The 26,695-nt window shown below is 41.1% G+C and overlaps 1 protein-coding gene across 1 annotated transcript in view; it reads right to left on the reverse strand.

The window, feature by feature from the left end:
• Positions 1–26,695, reverse strand: part of LOC110831388 (midasin) — a 293,633-nt gene that overhangs the window by 60,396 nt on the left and 206,542 nt on the right. Inside the window, exons 36-39 of the mRNA XM_087347454.1 lie at positions 5,285–5,471; positions 2,722–2,969; positions 1,589–1,800; positions 120–280 (exon numbers count right to left, since the gene is read on the reverse strand). Of these exons, the coding sequence (XP_087203580.1) occupies positions 120–280; positions 1,589–1,800; positions 2,722–2,969; positions 5,285–5,471 (808 nt within the window). The remainder of the gene's footprint in view (positions 1–119; positions 281–1,588; positions 1,801–2,721; positions 2,970–5,284; positions 5,472–26,695) is intronic.

The following is a 26,695-nucleotide window of genomic DNA, read 5'->3' on the forward strand; positions in this document are numbered from 1 at the left end:
ACAGCATCTTATAACTTAATGGCTAAGATTTATCATTTATGTTTCTGCGTACAGTATCAACCCATGTTCAGGCACGTTTCTTCTTAACAATTCGCTAATTTAAAAATGTCTTCCTTTACCTTGTTCCATATTCATCGCGTGATGCACCGATAACAGCATATCCTGTCTGGTTTCGGACTTCAAGCCAAAATGATAAAGAAGGGACCTCATATCCAAACAGTTGTAATCTTCTTCCTGAGGGCTCAGGAGGCAGATCTCAATTCCACGATTTCTCATGGCCCTGTAAGGAACAAAGTATTTTTGTCAGACGCAATGCTCGTGCATCGTCCATAATTACTCTTCCACCAGGATCATTCGTTTGTACTACAGACTGATATAAAAGATGAAGGAATGGTGTTGACGATGTCATCGTGAGATGTAAGAATGACAGCACCGACATACAAGCCGACGACACGTGTCATAGTTTCTTCCGCGTAACACCCGAATATGCCGACCACGAAAGACCAGAGACAACAGCATACCAAGATATGCATTTAGCCTCAGGTATGGCGAGTGCACTGTTAGAATGTTATCTGTGATTAAAAAACAAATAGCACAGGAAATTATATACAATTTCGGTCAACGAACAGGAAAAAATCTGTCAGTCTCAGCTGGGAATCTATTTTCTAGTTCAAAACAACTAAATACTAAAACTAGTGGGTGGCACGTGTTTCTTTTTGCCTACACGAATTAGAAAACTTTTAAGTAAATCCACAAGCAAGAACAGGGACACAATCGATCACTGGAAAGGTGGTTATATGAGGGGCAGTCGAAAAGTCCCCGGAATTGTGGTATAGCACTGTAATGGTAGGACATATGGCAACGCTCACCTAATCACCTTCAAAGTAGGACCCTTGCGCACACACACACTTGCTCCATCGATCCTGCCATTATTGGAAGCACCGGCGGAAGACTTCGTTTGGAATCTTCCGGAGTTCGGCCGTCGCATTTGATTTGATGTCCTCCATGGTTGCGAAACGCGCCCCCTTGAGGCCCATTTTCAGAGTAGGGAACAGCCAGAAGTCACTCGGAGCAAGATCTGGAGAGTCTGGTGGTTGGGTGATGACGGCAATGCTTTTCTCGGCGAGGAATTGCTGCACAACCAGCGATGTGTCGAATGCGACGGCCGAACTCCGGAAGATTCCAAACGAAGCCTTCCGCCGGTGCTTCCAACGATAGCAGGATCGATGGAGCAAGTGTGTATGCGCAAGGGTCCAACTTTGAAGGTGATTAGGTGAGCGTTGCCATATGTCCTACCATTACAGTGCTATACCACAATTCCGGGAAATCTTTGACTGCCCCTCGTATATGCGTAACACATTGTCGTCCAAGACAAGGCATAAGTCCAGCACACCCAAACAGACATCATAGTTAAAAAACATACGCAAGTCAAGAAACAGAACACAATTTTCAAATATTTTAATGAATTATCACAATGGAGGATGCTAAAGTAGGATCCTCTCAGTTTAGGCAGCCGACTACAGATGAATTTCAATGAACACTTGGTGAATATGATGAAATAATAATCAGAAATGACTTTAAGTGTTACCTTGATATTTCTCCATTGTGGGGATCCATGGTCAGGAATAGTCGAAAGCCTGGGTGGGGGCAGATGGTGACAACCTCGCCGTTGGGGCCAACGCCTCTTTCTCCGATTGTAAGAGATCCGCCAGGTTCCAGAAGGGCATTAAGGCGATCCAACACAGCAGATGAACATAAGTTAACATTATCCACCAACAACCAGGAGCCATCTTGCAGACACTGGCATCAGAAAGGTAAATAAATGTCACAGAAGAATAATTCATAGAATAGTGTTAATGGCCAGGGATAGATGGCATGACACTGCATTCAAAGCAAATGTCTTTGAGTCAAATCATCTATCTTACTCCATGGAGCAGAGGAGCCAATAATTTCTCAGCCAGTCCTGTATTTCATGGAATCCAAAAGTCCATTACCATTTTTAAAAGAACCTGATATTGGACCCTGTCCTCAGTAACACACACACAGTCCATGTGCTCACACAACAAACGCTGGTAACCCAACTGCTATTACTGCAAAATTAATCTGTAAGATCTATTTTAAAGGCACATCCCATTTATGTTTGTTTCCCAAGTATGTAGTCCCTTCTCTTCAAGTTTTAAGACTAAAATTTTGCTGGAAAAACCCAATCATTCAAGTCCCTAACCTCAAAATCTTTGAACTGATAAATAATGAAGATTCTCAGTACAGAATTTTCTTCTGGTCCTTGTTACTTTCTCTCTTTTAGCTTCAAACTTTCACGTCAGTACCCTGTTTCCAAATAACCTCAAACCCAGGTTTTTCCCAGTTCCATATCCATACAAAGCAACACTTTAAAGTATAATTTTTTATATTTTAATCTTAAAGCAAATAAGAATATCAAAGTTTCTGAAACAAATATTAGCGTGCATTTAACATATTTAATGTAATCTTTATTTCTTCAATTTCTTCATGTATGTAATTTTGATTTATTATTGTCAGTATTCAACTGTCAGAAAAAAATATTACAGTAATTGAAATTCAGACATTCAAGTACACGTACAATACTGCTACCAGAAAATCTTCAGCACTTTTATAAAATTACCTTTAACCCCCCCCCCCCCCCCCAAAGATAGAGAACAATAAAATATTGAGGTTAAAACAAACTTCATTTCCAAGACGTACCTTAACCAGAACACTGTCGATCCATTCAAACTTGCCACCTGTGTTCAGGCCTCCTTCCTTTGCTACATTCTGAGCTAATTTGTTCAGTTTGCATTCCAGATTCCTCAGTTCAGCCTCAAACATCTGTCTGTCAGACTCGCAAGACTCACCATCAGTCAACAAATCAGTCACTATTTCTTGCAGAACATTCAATCGACGTGTGAATAATTCAGTCTCAGTATTAAATATTCCGTGCTGTACATCTTGACCTGTGGGCATAGTAATAATATTTCATTCTACGTCATAATTATTCTCGTCCAGCTCTGGTTACATTTCTTTCTTTTATCAGTTCGACACGAGCAAATCCAAAACCAAAATAAACATCTCACGTACGCCTCCACATTTCTTGCTAAAACATACAGAGAGCGCATAATTCTTGTCCTTCCGTTTCCGTGGCGGGAATTGGCTTCCGGGATAGGCCACACCGAATGTTGTAGGTTTTCCAACGTTTCAGTAAAGAGTGCAGTTGCCATCTTCAGGGTGAATGCGTACTGGGGAATTCTTACATACAGCAGCCGACAGTGGGTGACTGAAATGTGCCTGCTCTATACGTACACGGCTTCCTAAATCCCCCAGCACACGTTCGCCATGAAGACGGGAACTGCATTGTTCTCCAAAACAGTTTAAAACCTACAATATTTGATGCAATTCATACCCAAAAAAATGAAATTACACACAGTAAGTATTGACCTTTAAAGTGCCAATGAGTGGGTATACTGCTGTTGTTACCACTGGTGTAAAAACGAGTCCATAATTGCAAACCATAATAGTGGCAACAGTGTTTCCACATGGATCAGAAAATCTCACGTTATGCTGGGATTATAATTTGGCAGAGGAATAAAAATACTGTAAAGTCTCTTAATTACAACATGGAATTCCATTACGACCAACACGCATGGTTCTGTTGAGTAGTTGAACCATAACCCCACTTCTCCATGTCATATTTACTTGGTGTATTTGTCAGTATTATCATTTTCTGATAGTGTAGTAACAGGATTTGTGATTGTACTATTAAAGGTGAATAAATATCCACCTACTTCTTGGCACCTTCTCACTTAACTTTGGGAAAAGTTTGAAATACATGTGGAATGAAGAGTAGAAGACAACTGAAGAGAGAGAAGCGTGTTTTGTTTACACCCTGCTTGGTGTTACGTCATGAGGTGCCTAGTTTATTCTTACGCGACCAAATGTAGCATCGTTGTCAAGTTTCTTGTTCAAACACAGTCCAGTTACTTGCCTCAGGGAGAAGAAGAAGAAGAAAGATAGAAAAGAAAGAAAAGAAAATGAAAAACACCACACTAAATTTGACGTCAATATAAACGACTCCTACATCGATGAGGAATCCCATATTGTCTATCCTTTAGTGAAATTTTAAAGGTTTCTGGTTCAACGTATAGGACCCAGATGTTTCGTGTTTAAAACAATTTCTTTCAATTGGAATTTGGATCAATAAGTACCACAATACTTGTCTTTCCTATCAACATACAAAGCAGGTGTCTACGAAAATTAGTTTAAACAACCGCCACAAGGGGGTGGGCGATGTTCACAGTTCAAAAACCACTGTCATAACGTGTTTCACGAGCACAGCACACAGCTGCAACGGTAGTTGCTTCAATGTGCATGCATGGCTCTCTCATGAAGCGAGCGTGTCCGAAATAAAGCATCTTTGAAGCACCCGGTATACCATAACACACACAACATAACACGTGGCACGCGTCTTCTGGAATAAATTGAAATATTAACGGCAGGCTGAGCTGAACTCGATACATACAAGTTGAAGCAATACCGTTGGGAAAGTGTTTTCGCGCATACAAACTTACTTCAGTATTTTACAAGACAGTTCGGGAGGGAGGGAGGGGGGCGGGGGCGGAAATGCTAGAGACCGACCACAAGCTGAAATATTTAGTTCGCAACAGATCGCCTGTTACAGCAGCACAGAATTCGTTGGCTGCCTCATGCATACTTTAGCAGCACCAGCATCGCTTACAAAAAGTCTTAACAAAGGAAGTTGCTACAGGAGAAGGAGGTAATCCGGGAACAGGAGCATCTGGAAAGACGATGGGAGGAGAGGACCTAGATATGCGAGGAGGTTAATTAAAAGAGAGAACAGTGCGAGAAAGAGAAATTGCGGTTATAAAATTAGAAAAGGGCGAAAGCTACATCTGTAAACGCTGAAACCATAAAAGTTAAAAGTGTAAGAAATACAGATAATAAATTGATTTCTGAATAAGTAAGAATATTATTGGCCAGAAACTGTTCTCTTATTCACTTCCCTTCGACCTAACTACTCATCAACCGACTGTTCACGAAGTACTCATATAAAATGCGGACAACAACATCGCATGCAGTAAAACCCCAGAACCGGATGGAAGAACCAGGCTGAACTACTCGATATTCACCTAGAAAGGCTGAGTAAAAACGCGAAAGTCCTGAGTGAGACACCCTCATATAATTTATGTCGCAACGTTACTTAAAATCAAAGAAACATGTCAAAGTCGACACTCACAAGGAACACAGACATTACCGTGATCAGCGAGTTGTCTGAAATTCTCCCACTGTCGCAGGAGACCACGTGACCTCGCTGTGACGCCACGGTGGCGGGGACTCCCCGAAGAAGAGTCGATAGTCGTCACCAGCTGACACCTCACTGCAACCAATAGGAGGCGTTCGATGCGTGTGGCAATCTCATCCAAATGGCGACTGTAGTCAGCCTGAAAAAAAAAACACAAAGACCTGCTGAAAAATTCACACGTCACAAGGAAAAAAAAAATGACGAGCTGAATTCACGAGTTGCTACGATTTTCCCATGGGGATACCTGCGCCACAGTTGAAGAACGTCACGGTTACGTGAACAAGCAAGTCGTGCTTGACAGTATGCATCACTTCGTATTATTGTCTGCGCACGCGCGTCACTAATCTCACCTTACCAAACACAACCTTACACAACAACTACCCATTAGCCACTGATAACTGCGCACTACCGACTGCGCATGTAATATGGCGCATGGCCGTATGCATGTAGTATAATGAAGCAGCGTCATACAGCTGCCCTCTTTGGAGAATTTCTAGAACAAGTTCAACAAACGAATCACGATATTCTCAATGTGACGTACCGGCTCGGAACTTTCAAGTCGTGCACCGATTGTATTTTCCTTCAGTAACAAAGAATTTAATCATGGACACGTAGAACTATGAGCGCTTTCCCACATTAGTAGTTGATAAAGGTGATCGTACACAAACATCGTTAACTACTAAATTTGAGGAAAATGAATAGTTATTAGGTCGCCTTCCGTCTGGTTTCATAAAAATTTTAAAACAGAAGCTGTAGGGCTTAATAAAGAAACGTCTTCAACGGTAAAAAGGTGTGATGGGACCGTTACAGAGTCGTAACCTCGCCTGAAATTACACAGTTCCTACATTAATACGACGTAAAACACTTTATTACTGAGTCCCGCAGGTACTGTAATTGTAATGACAAACACAGACTGGCGTCGATAAGATCACATACGGAAGCCCGAGGCGTCATGTCGGAACTTATTAGCATAAATACTCATTTAAATTATGCATTTGCATAATATTAAAAAACAAAGTTTCAAAATTTCTGTGTGGAACTCAAACCAACAGAAAATGGAAACGGATACTGAAATATGAAAATTTCGATATTCGAAAAAGAACGTGTTCCTGATGTTTTTCTGTAAAGAACAAGCAATCCAGTTACTATTTGTTAACAATTAGAAACACTTCTGTTTCGTAAAGTATAGCAGAAACTTAAACAAAACAAGAATCAGCACGCTTGCCCTTGAAAGGGATTTTTTCAAGAGGCGACATCTTTAATCCGAAGCCCAGAATTCCTAAGCTCGGCACGGACTCGAACACGACTTTCTGACAAAGCAACTCTTTTGTTAATCGATCTTATATCGACTTCATCATGGGTCCCGTTAGTTATCTGAGATTAGTACAGTTGATTTATGTAAAGGAGACTTTTATAAATGTTTAATGAAGTAACTCGATGACAGACAACACCACCGAAAAAGAAGGTGTAGACGGAAGGGTGTAACAAGGATCTTTTAAGAAAGAGGCTATTATTTATTTTAATCCGTCTGATCACAATATTTAAAATTTCTTATAATTAAGATAATAAAATATCACTGATGTTCCATATCGATTGATCGATTTAAATTTGACCCACACCTATTCGAAGACACTAGTACTTGTGGACATATCGGGACACTCACTCCTACATCTTTGGCCGATATGTACATCTAATAACATTTAAGAAAAACAACACCTTCGCCCAAATATGGAAAAACAAACGTAATGAAACATCACCAAAAAACTACAGAAATCATAATTGAGTTTTAAGTTCTTAGATATATTTTACACCTGATGATGGTTTTATAAAAACCGAAACATGTTGTGTAAATGTTCCGAAATGTAAATCGATCAATCGATATGGAACATGAATGATATTTTATTATCTTAATTATAAGAAATTTTAAATATTGTGATCAGACGGATTAAAATAAATAATTGTTATAATATTCACAATATCACGCAATTACACTATCTTATGAAAGAGGCTAAGTTAATAAAAACGATTCGACAGCGTTTAATAGAGGGCTTTAGAAAAATCGGGTTATATAATAGAGTATTAGTGTAGCGAACATTTGAGAACGGAATTATTCTCAACGACTAACCAATCTTTACACAGGCATTCGTCAAAATCGGTTCTCGCGTTAGAAAACTGTTCGGAGGGGCCCACAGACAGACAGACAGGATTAACGACGCGAACGTTTGGCAGGGATCATTATTTGAAGAACGCGTTCTACTGTCAGTCAAACTGAATTACAGTCTGTGGGTCGAAAATTAAACAGAGACGAATGTACCTGTTTGTTCGGATGGCGGATCAACAGAACCTATTTATTTAGTTCTAATGCCACGTTCTCTGACATGTCTGTTCCGCGTAACAGCAGCACACAGAGGTTTTCTGTGAGCAAACACATTTAAGAAATAGAAATGACGTTCAAGTAACGGATCAGTCATGTTCTGCCAATGGGGGAGGGGAAAGGTTACGTCTTTAATGGAAACAAACCCTGTGACTATAAGAAATAAGTAATGGACAAAAATTAGCGCGTTTAATATGTCAAATGTCCCATAAAATACCATAAGTAAAGGCCCAGTATAAACTAAGCGCGTTTCAGTAAAACTACTCGAATATTATTAACATTTACGAGGTGCGATCGGAAAGTTTCAAGACTGCGCGTATAAAAACCCGTACACTTATCTCAGGTATTAAATTCATCCATCACCCTCGAAGTAGTTCCCCTGGGAGTGAACACAACGATACCAGCGCCGCTGCCAAGCCTGGAAGCATCCCTGGAAATCTTTCTTTGTCAGCCTGTCAAGCACCATCTGCGATTCTGCCTGAATCTCTTCTATCGTCTCAAATCTCCTTCCCTTTAGCTGAATTTTCATCTTTGGGAAGAGGAAGAAGTCACACGGAGCTAAATCCGGCGAAGATGGTCGTCCAGAACGTTCGTCATCATCGACAGAGGTTCGGCCATTTTTAAAACGTGAATGCCACACAAAAGTTTGTGCACGACCCATTGCGGACTCCCCAAATGCTTGCTTTAGCATTTCATAGATTTCCGTAGCCGTTTTGGCGAGTCTTTGGCAAAATTTGATGCACAAGCCATTCCCGAAATCGCAGGAGGGTCGGTGTAATGCACTACCAAAACGCCCGTAACTAAGAAACAAATGCTAATTCGATGATGCCGGCTGGCACACTGATTCACTATGAATGTAGGCCGCACCCCCTAGCGGCAGAAGCTCGTACTACATCCGGTTCGCCCTCTATTGACACAGTCTTGAAACTTTCCGATCGCACCTCGTACATACGAGCGTAGAAAATGCGTAAAGGAGACAAACACTTTGTTAAATATTATTTACAATTAAACCGAACAGTGGTCGATCGGTGTAAGGCCTCGCCATAATCACACACCAAGCGAGGATGCGTGTCGGTGTGTCCGCGTCTTTGTGGGTTGTCAGTGGGGGCCTTAAAAAGGGCTTAACCCCCGCCCAAGGAACCACAAGCAAATGTCGATAAAGGCTTGAAAATCTGACATAAAAATTCGCTGTAGTGTAGTTCTGAGAGAATACTTATAAAACATGAATGATTAATTGAAAAGCCTATCTGCTTGTATGGAGGGTCTAAGGAACACAGGGAAACTCCACCATAATATCCAGTCAGTGCCGACATTCGAACACGAAGGAGGAACGCTGGCCAATTACTGAGGGGATTTACAACGCCGCCAGGAGGAAAGATTGAGTTCCGACCATCAAGATTAATATTTTCTGGAACCACTGACGAAAATCATACTGGTGTTTCTCAGTGAGTACTTCCCGAGTGCAACGACGTTAACAAGTCAGAAAGTCTTAATTTTAAGTTCTTTAAAATTCCTACCGCTTCCAAAATCATCTTCCAAACACGCCGATGACATTTCTCCTCCGGCCACCTTCCGAGCGCTTACACGCCTAAAGCGAGAACACGCGCGTCTAATTATGCTACATACCGGGTGAACACACGGAGTCTAAGCTATCACAGGCAATTTTGATTAGTGCTACTGAAACTCGCTAAAGCAAGTTCAAATTTAATCCACATCTAAAGTGACAAATACAAATTAGTTATTTGGTATTACCATTCATTACGGCATAGCGGAACGTGTGAAATGTCAGCGTAATAAATAAATTATAAACTAATACAGTGAAGGGCTCTGACGAATAGATTATGTAGTATCTCACAGAAACCACGTAATAAAGGTTTATGGCCACTTCAGGAGGTCAGGCAGTCTTCCGACTGCGCAAAATACTTCAAAGAACAGAAAACGTTCTTTTATCATTTTGCAGTTATATTAAGGAGATCATACTGCAACCAGCTTATTTATTTGGGAAAATATTTGGAGTCCTGCCTGTGTCTTTCAGCAAGGAGACTGCCACTAGAAACAAAAATGTCATAACTGAAGGTAAGATACAACTGCATGCTAAAAATTTTTAAATCACGACATACGCAACTGTTTTTGCACATAAAATTGAAGTTCAGAACCGTTACCACAAAATCCCACCAAAGAGTTCAATCCCCAGCTATAGTTAACATCACCACAATTTTCTCAGGCTCGTCTTAATAATTCAAAAAACATTACAGAAGATGGCTACTCAGGATCGCAGCTCAAACGTTACGTATTTGCGATATATGTTTATTTATTGCAGACACAAATATACTGCCACATGGCTAATCTCACTGCAGATACATTACACAGATTCAAAAATCACTAGTCTGTATTTATAAAATAGTATAATTGCGTCATATTGTGAATCAAATATTAAATTAATTATTCGGTTTTTGTCCGTCTAATCACAATTATATTTAAAATTTAAAATTTACAAATAAGATAATTAAGATTTACATTTGGAACATTTTTAAAAATGTTCCAAATGTAAATCGATTATTCGTTGTGGAACATAAAATGATAATTTAATTATCTTATTTGTAAATTTTAAATTTTAAACATTTTAAAAATTTATAGTTTAAATGCGTCATGTTTGTGTTTTAAAATTCAAATATATAATATAATTCAAGTCTAAACACAAACTTTAAATTGTTGATGTTAAAATTTAAAATTAATATTGATATTTTGCGCTATTCATCGTTATTACGATGTTACAGTATTGCGCTTTATACTACTACATGTTTCAATGCATAGCATCATCTTCAGGTTTTTTTATCTTTAAAACTACTCTATATTTTTAATGCAAGTTTTTCATTTATTATATTTGTTTTGTAGATTATTATAGTAGGTGTTTCATTGATCTTATTATTTGCATCTTATGTTTTGTTTTTCATTATTCTGTGAAATAATTAATTAACATATGAGTTATTTATTTATATGTAAATGTTCCAAATGTAAATCGATTATTCGTTGTGGAACATAAAATGATAATTTAATTATCTTATTTGTAAATTTTAAATATAATTGTGATTAGACGGACAAAACCGAATAATTAATTTAATAGTCTGTATTTAGTTTAATTTACAAATCACCGAAACAGCTTCAAATAAAAGTTATTTAGACATTAACGTGGTACATATTTACGTTACGTAAAACACTTTTTTTGTACAAAGCGCCATTTTTTTAGTAAACAATTAGAAGTTCGATCTGATCTTCATCTAACGGTAAGATCAAATCCGATTTCGACCAAAAGTAAATTACTCGACGCATACAGAACGAGGCTGGATATCCCGATATCAGAGTGTGAAGACATTTTCAAATCCTTAACGCTAACTTCTGCTTACGATGACACAAATAATAATAATAATAAAAAAGATTTTTAGTGTACCAAAAGATGTTTATAGATGTCAGCTCTAACAACTCGGTTCTTACTTGTACAGGTCCTTTCAAGTGTTCCAAGTTCGGCGTAGGATTGGCCTGCGGCCACCTGGCCTTTCTCCTATGGACAACTTACACGACACTCGTAGACCCTAATGCCAATCCATGGAACCTCTTGGACTCACTGCTAGCCGGCATCTTTGTCATCAGGGCAACAGTGACACAAAGCCGTAGTGTAATCTGCCTGAATCAACTGTACACAGCGTCATCACGTTTTCAATTCTCATCGTTGGCATTCTTCTGTTTCGCGGTTTGTCAGTCGTTTGTTTTAACATTTACCGGTATCAAGTCCTTCCGCTCGTGCCTCGAAAATGTATTCCTCCTTCTCATTCAGTTCTCTGTAGAAAGCATAATCGGAGCCATGGAACGCGCTTTCGAGCTTCAATTTCACAGCATCAACGAAGAACTCGAAACAATAGCATCTCAGAAAACACAATTAAAATCCGGAAACTTTAGAGGAATCAGAAACCAGGAAGAATCTAAGTTACAGCGAGCAAATTCTGGACACATTTTACGAAAACTATGCTCTAAGTTGATTCGCATGTTTCAGAATGCTTTTCGCCGTCAAGGATTCAACAGACGCAAAGTTACATTTCGTAAAACCCCCAGAAAATTATTGAACAGTGACAGAGCCTTCAGACCTCTACCTTGGGTGGTCCAGGCTTCAAGAATTACGCAGCATCCACAAACGAAGTACGAAAGAAATATTTTCGCACGTTTCGAAATCCCCGGTAAGAACATACTAGGTCACAGCTACACCTGTGACCTCTTGGAAGAGATACGACTCGCTCACGGACACCTGTCAGACATTGCCCACCGTGTCAATTGTCACCATGGGCCAGAGGTTCTAATGACCACGACTGTGAACTTCTGTAAGGTCGTGCTAATTCTCTCCGATTTTGTCTGGGAAATAATTCTCCAGGGCTCTGCAACAGCGTCGCTAATTACTTCTACGACCATCAGCTTCATGCTGCAACTATCAAGAATTCTATATATTTGCTACAGGGGTGAGAAAGTTTGTTGCGAGGTGCGTACTGGCCGCATGCCAAAAATATATCTTATCAAAACAACATAAGACATCCTCACGACGTCTTTACTCGTTTTCTGTTATCAACAACATACTAACAATCTGAGCAGTATACAGTTATATCACAGATGAGAAATAATTGATACTTTAAAATATATTTTAATTTGTGACAAGCTCCCAATAGCAATTCCTTGCCCCCCCCAAAAAAAAACCATCCAAAATTTCATACAGCACGCGTTCTGTGACGCTTAGTATTCACGGTACACGTCACCGTCAAATGATCAAACCATGGGCGCATCGTAGTTAAAACACGTCTTCGAAGTGGCCTCCGAACACGCCTTAATAATTTGGCGTCGACCGTTATCACAGCTGCTTGAAGTCTCGCCACGAGATCTTCGATACTCCCCGGAGGGACTGTGTAGACGTGCTCCTTCAGGTGTCCCCCACAGTAGAAAATACAGCGGAATTATTCCGGCGATCGAAGCGGACATCTTCCCCACAGCGCACTCTAGCTCCGTCGTGCATAAACCACAACGTCTGCCCCACAGCTAGAGACATCTTCAAGCAGCCCCGGTACTTCTTCATTGAGTAGCGTCCGTACAGTCCGTGGGCGACCTGCATTAACATGTGTCTCACGGAGACGCTGCTCCAGTCGTCAAAACACATCAGTGTCGCGTACTCCAGTGCAGAAGTACCAGCTCGACCATTACAGGAGCCGAGGGTTAAGAGTAAGTCTCAGTATTCATCGTGTGTGTACTCCATGATCATTCGGTCACAACTGATCCCTACTTTGCACTGTGTGACGTAAGCACACGCAACACGCTCTATGTATCGTGCTGAGAAGTGTGTTATCCCATTTGACGGTGACATGTATGTGGAAAACTTGGCGTCTCAGGGCATTTTCGGGTTTTCATTTTAACAAGGGATCACACTACGGACAGCTTGTAAGCGAATTTCGTTTGATCCTGTATTTATATTTCACACGTTACATCTGCTGCACTGTCACGTGTCACTAAAACATTAAAATATGATATCACATTTTTTGCAAAACGCTCATTTAACTGTAGATACAATAGAAGTGAAATATTAACCACAGAGCACGGAAAGTCCACGTAATTACAAGTGAAACGTTGTTTTACAGACCGACAGAACCAAAGATCTTCTTCTGAAGCTCTCAGACTCTACACTGGAGCCAAACATCAAACAAGAGGTAAAGATGCCTTGACCTAACGGTAATCTATGTGGATTATTTTTATTTATATGGTTTTTAAAATGTTTTGTTGATATAAAACTCTACTTCCAAAACAAGATCCAAAATACGAGGGAGGTTTTCTGGTAATGCGTCCCTTTCATCCCGACCCGGCTCGGCGTCTAGGTCATTCGTTTCCGTGTTCCCTCCCCTAGAAGTCGATTCATCTCTGATTCTGATAGGCAAACCGGATCATTTCAGTTAAAACCCGGAAACACCCGTACAAATCTTTACACCATTTCAGGCCGCATAGTCCTTTTAGAAGGTGACGTCGTTGATAAGATTCGCGATCACCATTACGACTGGCAAACATTTCAACTACGATGTTAATTTTTCCTTCTACAAACAATTATCCGTCTTTAGGACCAGGTCGCAACGTCCTCTTCCAGCAGCGAGACGGTGAACCAAACAGAGAACAACCGATGAAGACTATGAACCATTAAAGCAACTCAGCTCTCTCTTTCAGGTATCGATATTTATAAAGCAACTGCACGCTAAGAAGATTCAGTTCTCAGCTTGCGGATTCTTCTGTTGGAATAAGGGTCTCATTCTTCCGGTAAGCGAACTACAACTGCCCTTCACACGTTCACTCTCATACCTCGGTCTTCCAGTTGCCAATTTTAAGACAGTTTACTTTTAAAGTTTTATATACAGGGTGAACATGCCACGGTGGTCTAGCGGTTAGAACACTGGCCTTGTAATCCTGGGGTCTCGGGTTTGATTCCCGGCGGTATCCGAATTTATAACTTGTGTTGGGCAAGGCCGTGGTCTAGGCAACACGGAGTTTTCCTCCGTGGCATCCCAACAATTACTCCATTCACACACAGAAGAAGGCAATGGCAAACCACTTCTGGATCATCTGCCAAGAACGTATATGAACAGGTCCCAGTCCGAGAAAAGGATGGAAGGATCCTGTTCATATGGACCTGTCGCCAGACAGAACACTACAAATAAAATAATAAAATACAGGATACCAAGAAGAGATATAAGTCAACCCCACCACATTTACTGAATCTAAGTACCATAACAATACCAAGACGTGAAATCGAAAACAACTCATTACTTTAGTATTAACCATTCGCGACTTATCTCTAATCGAAATGTGCGGTAGAATTGTTATATCTACTGCTTCGTATTCGGGAGGTTTAGCGTTCAAATCTCGGCTCTGAAACGAGCATATCAGTTCCTAAGAAGGTACCTTAAGATAAGCGACGAACGCTTCCTCCAAAATGATTCTCTGTCCTTCAATTATCCTGTAATTCGATACTATAATATAATTTAAGCAAATTAAAACTTCGTTAACGAAACAAGAAAAAGTGAATTACTAAATTTTTACTGATTCCAGTATATTTTACAAAACTGTTCTCTGGTTCAAAAATACTTACGAGGCAACCGTCCCCCCCTTTTCTACTTCCTAATTGCGTGCAATCAATAACACGAACATGGCGGCGAGGCAAACTTCCGGGGTTTGTGAGACACTAATAACATTCATACTAAGGCCGTGGAAGATCTGATGAGGCGTTCTTTTTAAAATGTAATCCAACATGACGGCAACGCGAAATTTGTGCACTGATTTCTGCATAATGCCAGCATCTAATGACTCACTGCAGCCAGAAATTTTAGATATCATAAACGATCCCACAAATTCTGTGCGACCGACATCTTGAATAGGCAAATTTATCAAAATAGGAGCCCGAATTTACTCACGCAAGTTGAACACAAGCTTAATTTTTTAACTTACATTTCCTTTTGTTCCCGCTATACAGGCCGAAACGTCTACTTAAAGTGTCCCAAAGTCCCAGAATTTATATTTACAGATTATCGCATAAATTTCGGTATGTCTTCGTGGTATATTCATATCCACACCGAAAACGTCAATGCCGTCGGCATAATGACCGCGAATCGGCCTCCTAATATCTGACTTACGCCCGTTGATCGCAGATCTTCCCGAATCTCTGAATCTTATCGATAAGAAATGAAGGGGTATTCATTCTTGTAGCATCCACTCTTTATGACAAAGCCTATAATTAAGTCATTTGGCGATGATACAGTATAAATATATATTTACGATGCATCATTTGGGAAAAACGGGGTAGTTTATAGACGAATTATTATTTATTTCGTGTTCTGTCTGACGACAGGTCCATATGAACAGGATCCTTCCATCCTTTTCTCGGACTGGGACCTGTTCATATACGTTCTTGGCATATGATCCAGAACTGGTTTGCCATTGCCTTCTTCTGTGTGTGAATGGAGTAATTGTTGGGATGCCACGGAGGAAAACTCCGTGTTGCCTAGACCACGGCCTTGCCCAACACAAGTTATAAATTCGGGCACCGCCGGGAATCGAACCCGAGACCCCAGGATTACAAGGCCAGCGTATACCCGATGTAAAAGTTTTTTGGCCATGATCGTAATTAATCTTCGAAATCGATTACCTTCTCAGGGTTGTCTAACCAAGATGAACCTCTTTTTTGTATTTACTAGGGTGGGACAGGCTGATTTGGGATGGAAATGCGGGTAAGCATAAAATTCCATGACAGGATGACGATAAAAACAATGGTGTTTGAAACAGATAGAAGAGGGTACAGAAAGTGCCCGAAGAAATTCATTTGAGTTGACAAAAAACAGGGCATTAACGGGACAAAATTTCGAAAAATTGTAAATTCGTATCGGAATAGTGTGGGGGAAAACGATTGTATGTAGGTATGACACAGAATTGCGTAATATAACACGAGTTGTGCGTGAAGGTGTTCGTTTGAGATCAAAGGTCACCATGATGTCTATAAAAATAAAAGTTTAGTGACCAGACTTACGAAAGTATAATCTTATATTTTCTCGTGTACCATAGAATAAACAAGGCCTGCAACCATATTCTATCCAAACAGGTCTGTAATTAGAGGTTCAGTGCTCAAAATCTCCTCTGGGATAGCAACGACGTTATTCTCGAAACGTCTCACTCAAACCTTGACATTTCACTGAGCCTCGTCTTGACTTAAAAGCTATTCACATTTTTAGTAACAAAATACTTATTCTATGAGCCTGTTTATGTCGAATACTTTTATTTTGCAGATGGTCGGAGCTGTAACGACGTACTCAGCGATGCTTATTCAATTTCAATCAACTGGATTCTCATTCAAATAAGGAAATGAGTTAGAAACAAGGAACATCCCGGTTCGTATTCCAATGAGATTCACCGCGACAGACAGCGAATCTAATTTAAGATTCCTACTTAACTAGCAAGAATTTCGCAGACATTATAAGCACTCCGGTCTCTCTGATGTCAAGTCCTGACAAAAATGTCGAATTTCTTATAATATTCTGACCGTTACTAAAATATGGCGAAATATGACCGACAATTTACTTGAAGACCCAAATAATATTACGTCTCTAAAACATGTAAAAATCAAAACACAGGGACATTTAAGGTTTTACTTTGTTTCGTCAAAATTCTAGTTACCAATAACTGACTTTGAGACATCGTAAAATTCGACTACAGACGTCATAAGCGTATCTTCACACGGATGGAACTGATAACGTGAATATACGAGGTGCGATCGGAAAGTTTAAAGACTGCGCCTATATATATATATATATATATATATATATATATATATAAAAACCCGTACACTTATCTCAGGTATTAAATTCATCCATCACCCTCGAAGTAGTTCCCCTGGGAGTGAACACAACGATCCCAGCGCCGCTGCCAAGCCTGGAAGCATCCCTGGAAATCTTTCTTTGTCAGCCTGTCAAGCACCATCTGCGATTCTGTCTGAATCTCTTCTATCGTCTCAAATCTCCTTCCCTTTAGCTGAATTTTCATCTTTGGGAAGAGGAAGAAGTCACACGGAGCTTAGAAAGGAAGTTGGGGTCGGTTCTTGCAAGATCTTTGAGCTCCTGACAAACGAGAAGTCAAGTCGATTCTGCTTCTGGTCCTCAGAGAGGATGCGTCGCATGTGGAGTTCTTCCTTTATAATCAGCTGACAGGTCCCATAGCCTATCCCAACAATGTCGCACAAGTCGTTGATGGTACGACGTCGATCTTCGTAACATTTTCGGGCGTTGTGCTCGAAGATGGTCGTCCAGAACGCTCGTCATCATCGACAGAGGTTCGGCCATTTTTAAAACGTGAATGCCACACAAAAGTTTGCGCACGACCCATTGCGGACTCCCCAAATGCTTGCTTTAGCATTTCATAGGTTTCCGTAGCCGTTTTGGCGAGTCTTTGGCAAGAGATTCAGGCAGAATCGCAGATGGTGCTTGACAGGCTGACAAAGAAAGATTTCCAGGGATGCTTCCAGGCTTGGCAGCGGCTCTGGGATCGTTGTGTTCACTCCCAGGGGAACTACTTCGAGGGTGATGGATGAATTTAATACCTGAGATAAGTGTACGGGTTTTTATACGCGCAGTCTGGAAACCTTCCGATCGCACCTCGTAATTCCAAACTTCTTCGGAAGGATTTGAAGAAAAATCAGTTTTAGGTATGTTCCAGGCAAAACCACGACATTTGCCTCGGAGACAATAAAATCCGAGGACTGCAATTGGCACGTCGTGACATTCAATCGGGAAGGAGAGCGAAAGAAAACATGCGACTTCGGACCTACTTCAAGTGCCAGAGCACACGTGATGTTTCGCCAACAGCGAAAGGCTAAGTATTAGTTTAATTACCGGAACTTTTTCAACTGGTATTGTTACAAACAGCAGAAAAACAAAGGAATATAATCACAAGGTGAATCGACAAGGATCCAGAATGAGACAGATTTGGTGAATCTGAGGTCACTCTATGACAGCGTTCGTTTGGGAAAACCTCGAACCGTGCAGACCTAAGACCAGGAAACAAACGCGAAGCGCACTGCGAGATACAACTCGGAAGATGGCAGCACCTTCACTCGACCACATTCTGAGAAATACCGTACTGAGACAAGAACCAAGGTCAAAATGACAATCAGAACTTAATCGTAACTTTTAACACTTGAATGATGCGTGTATAAGAATCTTTGCTGGCACTAATTCACGTGTTGAGTGTTAATGTATACGAGGTGCGATCGGAAAGTTTCCAGACTGTGTCAATAGAGGGCGAACCGGATGTAGTACGAGCTTCTGCCGCTAGGGGGTGCGGCCTACATTCATAGTGAATCAGTGTGCCAGCCGGCATCATCGAATTACCATTTGTTTCTTAGTTACGGGCGTTTTGGTAGTGCATTACACCGACCGTCCTGCGATTTCGGAATGGCGTGTGCATCAAATTTTGCCAAAGACTCGCCAAAACGGCTACGGAAACCTATGAAATGCTAAAGCAAGCATTTGGGGAGTCCGCAATGGGTCGTGCACAAACTTTTGTGTGGCATTCACGTTTTAAAAATGGCCGAACCTCTGTCGATGATGACGAACGTTTACAACTTACGATTATAAAATCTAATGCGACTGAAATGTTTATCAATTCCACGCCGAAACTGCAATAAAACTGACTAGCGGTTTAAGTACGAAGTCCAGAACGAGTATTGTGCATCACAAACGCAGAAATTAGAGCGCCGAATTATAAATCTGACAAGAGAATAACAGCGAAATGGTACTACAGAAAGCGACACTGGCGCAATCTGTGATACTAACACGGCGTTAAAAATAATATCGATAATAATCGAAAGTAATATCTACGACCTATCGACAGCAAAGTTTAATTGTGAAATTAATTTTGTAATACGCCTGGTATATCGTCTCAGTAAATAATACAAACAGAACAAATGAAATGAGGACGATTCTACGTACAAGCATTGGAAGAATCATCTCCATCCGTCCGAACACGAGACACCGATACGTTCGAGAGGTGAAGACATCTCAACCCACTGTAGCAGAAAAGCTGACATTTCTATTTGTTGACTGAGCCATGATGATATTTTGCCACTCCGTGTATGCATATTTTTTTACAGTTGGATTCCAAAATGCAGTGAAGCAAACATTTGACACTCGCATAGCGGAAGTTTCTAAACTTTGTATTACAACACCCACGTGAGACCTGAATCTACGAGGAAGAGTGCTTACTATACCAAAGATGAGAGGAGATACGAGGTGCGATCGGAAAGTTTCCAGACTGCGCGTATAAAAACCCGTACATTTATCTCAGGTATTAAATTCATCCATCATCCTCGAAGTAGTTCCCCTGGGAGTGAACACAACGATCCCAGCGCCGCTGCCAAGCCTGGAAGCATCCCTGGAAATCTTTCTTTGTCAGCCTGTCAAGCACCATACCTGAGATAAGTGTACGGGTTTTTATACGCGTAGTCTGGAAACTTTCCGATCGCACCTCGTAATATCACCGACTGTTTCACACTGATTTTTACATACAGAATAAAAAACTGAAACCAAATTGTTTCCACCATTCACAACAGGTCTAACAAAATCGAGTGCAGATAATTTTTTATTTCCAAAAATACATATTGTACTGACAACTTTTGCTTAAAACTATGTATGTGTGCGATAAATGCGTTTCAAATACTTTTATTTTACAATAATAAATGCTTCTAGAGAAGCTCATAATCGCTCCCTGGCTTTAACGTAACTCGAAGGTTTATTACCATGGTAATAATAGTCCTCTACGGGTCCATATTCCGAGACACGTTAATCCACTCTATATTGTCTCATCGTAATTTTTTGAGATACATTTTAATATTATCCTCACATCTACGCCTCTTAATTAAGTTTAGGATTTAATTCACAGAGAGATCCCTGAGATCACAGTAACTAAAATCCGGGTTAATTAAAAGGCGGGGAACATTTCTTGTCATTAATTTTGAACAAGGCCGCAGATCCATGGTGTTTCAACGATAATCGCTCTTCCAACAGACACAGATCTTAATAAATGACGATCGCTTTGACACTGCTCCCTGCTGTGAGGCGAGGCGCCTCAGAAAAACAGAGGAAATATAAATTAGAAGCTGGGAAGGGCGAAGATGCAAGATAACAAATGTGACAGTTCAGCCCCAGACGGACAACAGAAATGCCACTGAAAATGATATTAAGTACACGATAAGACTTTGTTAAACAGCCGCTCCGTATAAATAACGTAGAAGTAACGCACTTAGCAGGGAAAGATTCTTAAATACATTCACAGTACGTAAACACATACGAGGTGCGATCGGAAAGTTTCTAGACTGCGCCTATAAAAACCCGTACACTTATCTCAGGTATTAAATTCATCCATCACCCTCGAAGTAGTTCCCCTGAGAGTGAACACAACGATCCCAGCGCCGCTGCCAAGCCTGGAAGCATCCCTGGAAATCTTTCTTTGTCAGCCTGTCAAGCACCATCTGCGATTCTGCCTGAATCTCTTCTATCGTCTCAAATCTCCTTCCCTTTAGCTGAATTTTCATCTTTGGGAAGAGGAAGAAGTCACACGGAGCTTAGAAAGGAAGTTGGGGTCGGTTCTTGCAAGATCTTTGAGCTCCTGACAAACGAGAAGTCGATTCTGCTTCTGGTCCTCAGAGAGGATGCGTCGCACGTGGAGTTCTTCGGTCAAGTTCACACGGTGACGTCACAATCCAGAACGCCAATATCGTTTTCACAGCCACAAGACCCACAGGTCACACCCCTCGAGACGCTTTCAGTTTGCTATCGTCCCCTTGAAGCAAAGTCTACCAGCCATAAAATGGTGGTGCTGTACGTAAACATACAAATTCACCACTAAAATTACTTAGACGCCAACTGTGAACGTCGTGTTTCCACCTCGTCGGAATGCAAAAACCTCAGCGACGCCCGGCAACTGAATTAGAAAATAAATTAATTCACACTGAAAACAGAAGAGGGGTTCCAGCAAACCTTTCGACGGCAGAAATCGATCTAGCCACAGCCCGTGCGACGATCCTACGAAGTATTCGAGCCGGGATGATCCGTAGACCCGGCCGCGACCTTGAATCTTAAAAGACGCAATTAACGCAGGAGAGACGTAGTCTCATTATGCACGGGGGGGGGGGGACATGATTACCGTACTATTAGCTACTGCATTTATAACTTATTAAAAGACGATGTTTCAGTAACTCAGACTATTTAGCGTCGAATGAAGAAGTCATAGCTTATTTTAACGTACTATCACGGTGATTACCGGGAGGGACTGAGGAAAAACAAGGAAACCCCCAGGCAGGATAACCGAGATTTGAACCCAGGACCACCAGACTACGAAGGAAAGCTAACTACTAGACAACGCCATTCGGTTTACAGAAGTGTAATTGGTGTACGGAATGGATTGTCCGCTTACAGGAATAACATTCAGAGGTTTAAGGGCTGGGAAAAATTATGAAATGTCATTTGGGATAAATTGTTTCTACGGGCCAACAACTTGTAAGCCTGGGGTCGCGGGTTCAATTCCCGGTGGTGCTCAAATTTATAACTTGTGTTGGGCAAGGCCGTGGTCTAGGCATCACGGAGTTTTCCTCCGTGGCATCCCAACAATTACTCCATTCACACACAGAAGAAGGCAATGGCAAACCACTTCTGGATCATCTGCCAAGAACGTATATGAACAGGTCCCAGTCCGAGAAAAGGATGGAAAGATTCTGTTCATATGGACCTGTCGTCAGACAGAACACTAAATAAAAATAAGATGAGGTGGTCCAGCGGTTAGAACGCTGGCCTTGTAAGCCTGGGGTCCCGGGCTCAATTCCCGGTGGTGCTCAAATTTATAACTTGTGTTGGGCAAAGCCGTGGTCTAGGCATCACGGAGTTTTCCTCCGGGGGCTTCCCCGGTTTCTCCGTGGCATCCCAACAATTACTCCACTCACACACAGAAGAAGGCAATGGCAAACCACTTCTGGATCATCTGCCAAGAACGTATATGAACAGGTCCCAGTCCGAGAAAAGGATGGAAGCATCCTGTTCATATGGACCTGTCGTCAGACAGAACACTACAAATAAAAAATAATAATAAAAACAGCAGCGCGCGGCACCTTTGTGTCAGAAGGGAAAACTGCAGTAAATCCAAAAAAACATAATCTACTGCGTTCCTCACAAGTTTACATCGATGGAAACAAACCTGCTTTAATAAAGGACATTTGTGTCAGCGAACTGACTTCGATTCGAGACCTCGAACAGCTACTCCAGAAATTCGACGAATTTTATGGAACACTGATGTTCATAACCGTGTTCACAACAGCTACTCGCTTGGTCGTTTAAGTCTTCTACAAGTCACTTGTCTGCCACGAAGGATCGCACGTGGCGGTTTCATGAACTAATGGCGTCTTGCCACATGACGTAAACAGATAGGTTTTGTATTTGAATAATGTCGATATGAACAACTGATACAATATTACGTTGTAGAAATTATTCAATACCGAAAAACATTCAACATAATTATATATCACTTACCCTCTCTGCAACAAAAACTATCTTTGTGAATTTAAAAATTATGAAAAACTAAAACTTCGTAAATTCCAAGAGATGTTTGAGATGGTTTTTAAACAGAAAGAATATGTATCGAATAAGCATGATCGAATTCGTGTAATGAAAATAAAGTCAACATACGTTGTCTCAGAATGGTTTCTGTTAGTGAAACATTTTCATAATTTTCCCCTGCGACAATCCTTAATACACAAAAGGACAATCCTACAGAGTTCAAGGCCGAATGCAGTAGAATATTTGAGAAATTTAAATGGATCCAAAGGAATAAAACTGATATTACGAGGTGCGATCGAAAGGTTTCTAGATTGCGCCTATAAAAACCCGTACACTTATCTCAGGTATTAAATTCATCCATCACCCTCGAAGTAGTTCCCCTGGGAGTGAACACAACGATCCCAGCGCTGCTGCCAAGCCTGGAAGCATCCCTGGAAATCTTTCTTTGTCAGCCTGTCAAGCACCATCTGCGATTCTGCCTGAATCTCTTCTATCGTCTCAAATCTCCTTCCCTTTAGCTGAATTTTCATCTTTGGGAAGAGGAAGAAGTCACACGGAGCTTAGAAAGGAAGTTGGGGTCGGTTCTTGCAAGATCTTTCAGCTCCTGACAAACGAGAAGTCGATGTCGATTCTGCTTCTGGTCCTCAGACAGGATGCGTCGCATGTGGAGTTCTTCCTTTAGAATCAGCTGACAGATCCCATAGCCTATCCCAACAATGTCGCACAAGTCGTTGATGGTACGACGTCGATCTTCGTGACATTTTCGGGCGTTGTGCTCGAAGATGGTCGTCCAGAACGCTCGTCATCATCGACAGAGGTTCGGCCATTTTTAAAACGTGAATGCCACACAAAAGTTTGCGGACTCCCCAAATGCTTGCTTTAGCATTTCATAGGTTTCCGTAGCCATTTTGGCAAGTCTTTGGCAAAATTTGATGCACACGCCATTCCGAAATCGCAGGAGGGTCGGTGTAATGCACTACCAAAACGCCCGTAACTAAGAAACAAATGCTAATTCGATGATGCCGGCTGGCACACTGATTCACTATGAATGTAGGCCGCACCCCCTAGCGGCAGAAGCTCGTACTACATCCGGTTCGCCCTCTATTGACACAGTCTTGAAACTTTCCGATCGCACCTCGTAAATGGAAATCCATCCTGAGTAGCGTCTATTTTAATTTTAAAGTAATACAAGTCTAGAATTAGAAAAACAGAATTCGTACCGTCAGATCAAGAACGTGTCTCTAGTAACGCGAAGTGGTCTGAGATCAATTTGCCAATCCGTGGTGCAATATTTATCGACAGAAGGAATGCCCCCCGATAAAATGGTTAAAGCCACTGATACTTCAGGCAATTCCTCGTAAATCGTTTCTAACTGAATTTCCTCCCACACTCTTCGAATCCCGGTGAGATTTCCCGTTAAATCGAATTTCTGATCTGCAAAATTCAGTTTTACTTCCTTCTTGCAAAATTCCCTTCCTTACACTTTCCTCGATCTCTTAACGTCCGGTAAGATAACAATCTGTTTTGGAAGAAAGCCAGGACTCATTGTTTACCACTCGCAACGTGAGCCGGTCGATTGAAACTTATCGACTCCGCTCTGGTTCTTCAGAAGGCAGTGAGTGGGACTTGCTGGCCAAAATATTTTCAATTTTATTTCATAATTCGTATTTACGTTGTTATCGATATCTAAGAGGGATAACGCGTTCGACGGCGATGATAATCGCCATGTCTATAATGGCATTCGTTTTAAAACTATTTGAATTCGTTTGTATTTGCTTCCTTTGTTCACATTTAAGAACGCGATGTCTGTTTTGGTTTTACTGCAAAGCCTGTTTTTAAACAATTCAACCGCTAGCCAATATCTTCAAAAGTAGCATTGGCCTTACTGCTTCTATGCTCTGTCACGTAACTCTGATTTTGTGTTTATTCTTGAAATGTGTGGGGCCAATTCTGCAGAAGCCTATTAAGATAAATAATGTATTTTCAACTCCTAGTTCTCGCGTCTCAAGCAGTTCACAGTTGATACCTATCAACTTGCTTATGTAATTTTTATTATTATTTAGTGTTCTGTCTGACGACAGGTCCATATGAACAGGATCCTTCCATCCTTTTCTCGGACTGGGACCTGTTCATATACGTTCTTGGCAGATGATCCAGAAGTGGTTTGCCATTCCCTTCTTCTGTGTGTGAATGGAGTAATTGTTGGGATGCCACGGAGGAAAACTCCGTGTTGCCTAGACCACGGCCTTGCCCAACACAAGTTATAAATTCGGGCACCGCCGGGAATCGAACCCGGGACCCCAGGATTACAAGGCCAGCGTTCTAACCGCTAGACCACCTCATCTTATTATTATTTAGTGTTCTGTCTGACGACAGGTCCATATGAACAGGATCCTTCCATCCTTTTCTCTTCTCGGACTGGGACCTGTTCATAAATAGTCAAAGAAACAGAAAGCACTGATCGGCATAGGAAACACCAATAACAATGAACGGAGCTGCGTGCTTCAAAATTGATGACGGAAAAAACACGCGAATTATGAAAGGCAAAATTCAACCGAGTCACATTCTAAAGGTAGTTCAATTTGTCTGCAGTGACTGGGAAAACCTAGGAGAAATCTGAAACTTGATCCGAAAAAAAAAAATCTAACCCGTTCCGTTGTGTCGCGGGCGAATGGTTGGTAACCCTACTTCATATTCTGGAGATCCTTGCTTCAAATCTCGGCCTCTCCAAGAAAATTCAGTGGCCACGACATTTTCCTTCCAAGTCCTTTCCAACCAATTGTTCACTAATCAACCCATCATCTGACATCAAACAGTCTCAGATACCGACATCGTCGTTAAATAAGCCATGACAAGCGAGGAGTTCGCGAGAGTTGCCCTGTTAACGGATCCAACAGCATCGTGTCTGATAACTGAAGCCTGAAGCGCATTCTGTCAAATTATCGTACACCGTTAAGCGGATCTGACTACTACAGGAAAACCCTCGAGGTTGAGTAAAATCCTTCTTGAGAATCTCGTAGTTGCTTTACAGGTCAGATTCCCCAACGTTAATGGAACAAGCCACAAGACACTTTACCGTGCTCACAAATGCCATTAATTATCCCCTAACCTGAACAACATGAAACCAGTGTCAACGAACGTCATCCCGGCCTGTTTCTTTAAGAAACAGCTTCAAATTTTCATACAATCCATGCACAGGCTTCACAGCTGACCACTTACAGCTTTTCCAACCACAATTCTGTATATCTCATCCTTCTAGATTTTTATAATCCTAATTAATATCTCAAAAAGACTACTAAGAAGTATGAAGTTCTCATATGAAACTTTCTCCAGCGTCCTCTCTTTGGTCAACATATTCCCTTCAGCACAAGTTTCTCATTCGCCATAAATTTTTGATTTTCCGTTTATGTAAGAGACCAAATTTCACACAAATACAAAACAAGAGATAAAATTATCTTTCAGATAGCAAACGGGAGAGTCTTCTGGGCTGCAGCGTCGTGAAGTCTAGTAGAATTTGACCAAAGTTTCAGAGGTCCTAGCCGCCTCCATCGTACTGATGATGGAGGCAGCATGACCTCTGAAACGTCGGTGGACTTCTACCAGACTACACGGCGCAAAAACCCAGAAGACAGCCATATTAAATTCTCTTATATTTTCATCACAATTGAATAATCAGTTTAACAGTTCAATTACCTTCGATCACTCATTTCCAAAGTACCAAACGCTTATCCAATTGACAGCTCTCCGTGGCTGTCAACGATACACGAGAAATGAAAATTTCAGACCGGAACTGCTAATATTTTGACAGCGAATTGTAAATAAATTATATTT

This window comes from Zootermopsis nevadensis, unplaced genomic scaffold, assembly GCF_977971745.1.
Source record: "Zootermopsis nevadensis isolate Lab colony 2312 unplaced genomic scaffold, Znev_1.0 Znev_ptg000011l, whole genome shotgun sequence".
In the NCBI taxonomy this organism is placed as follows: domain Eukaryota; kingdom Metazoa; phylum Arthropoda; class Insecta; order Blattodea; family Termopsidae; genus Zootermopsis; species Zootermopsis nevadensis.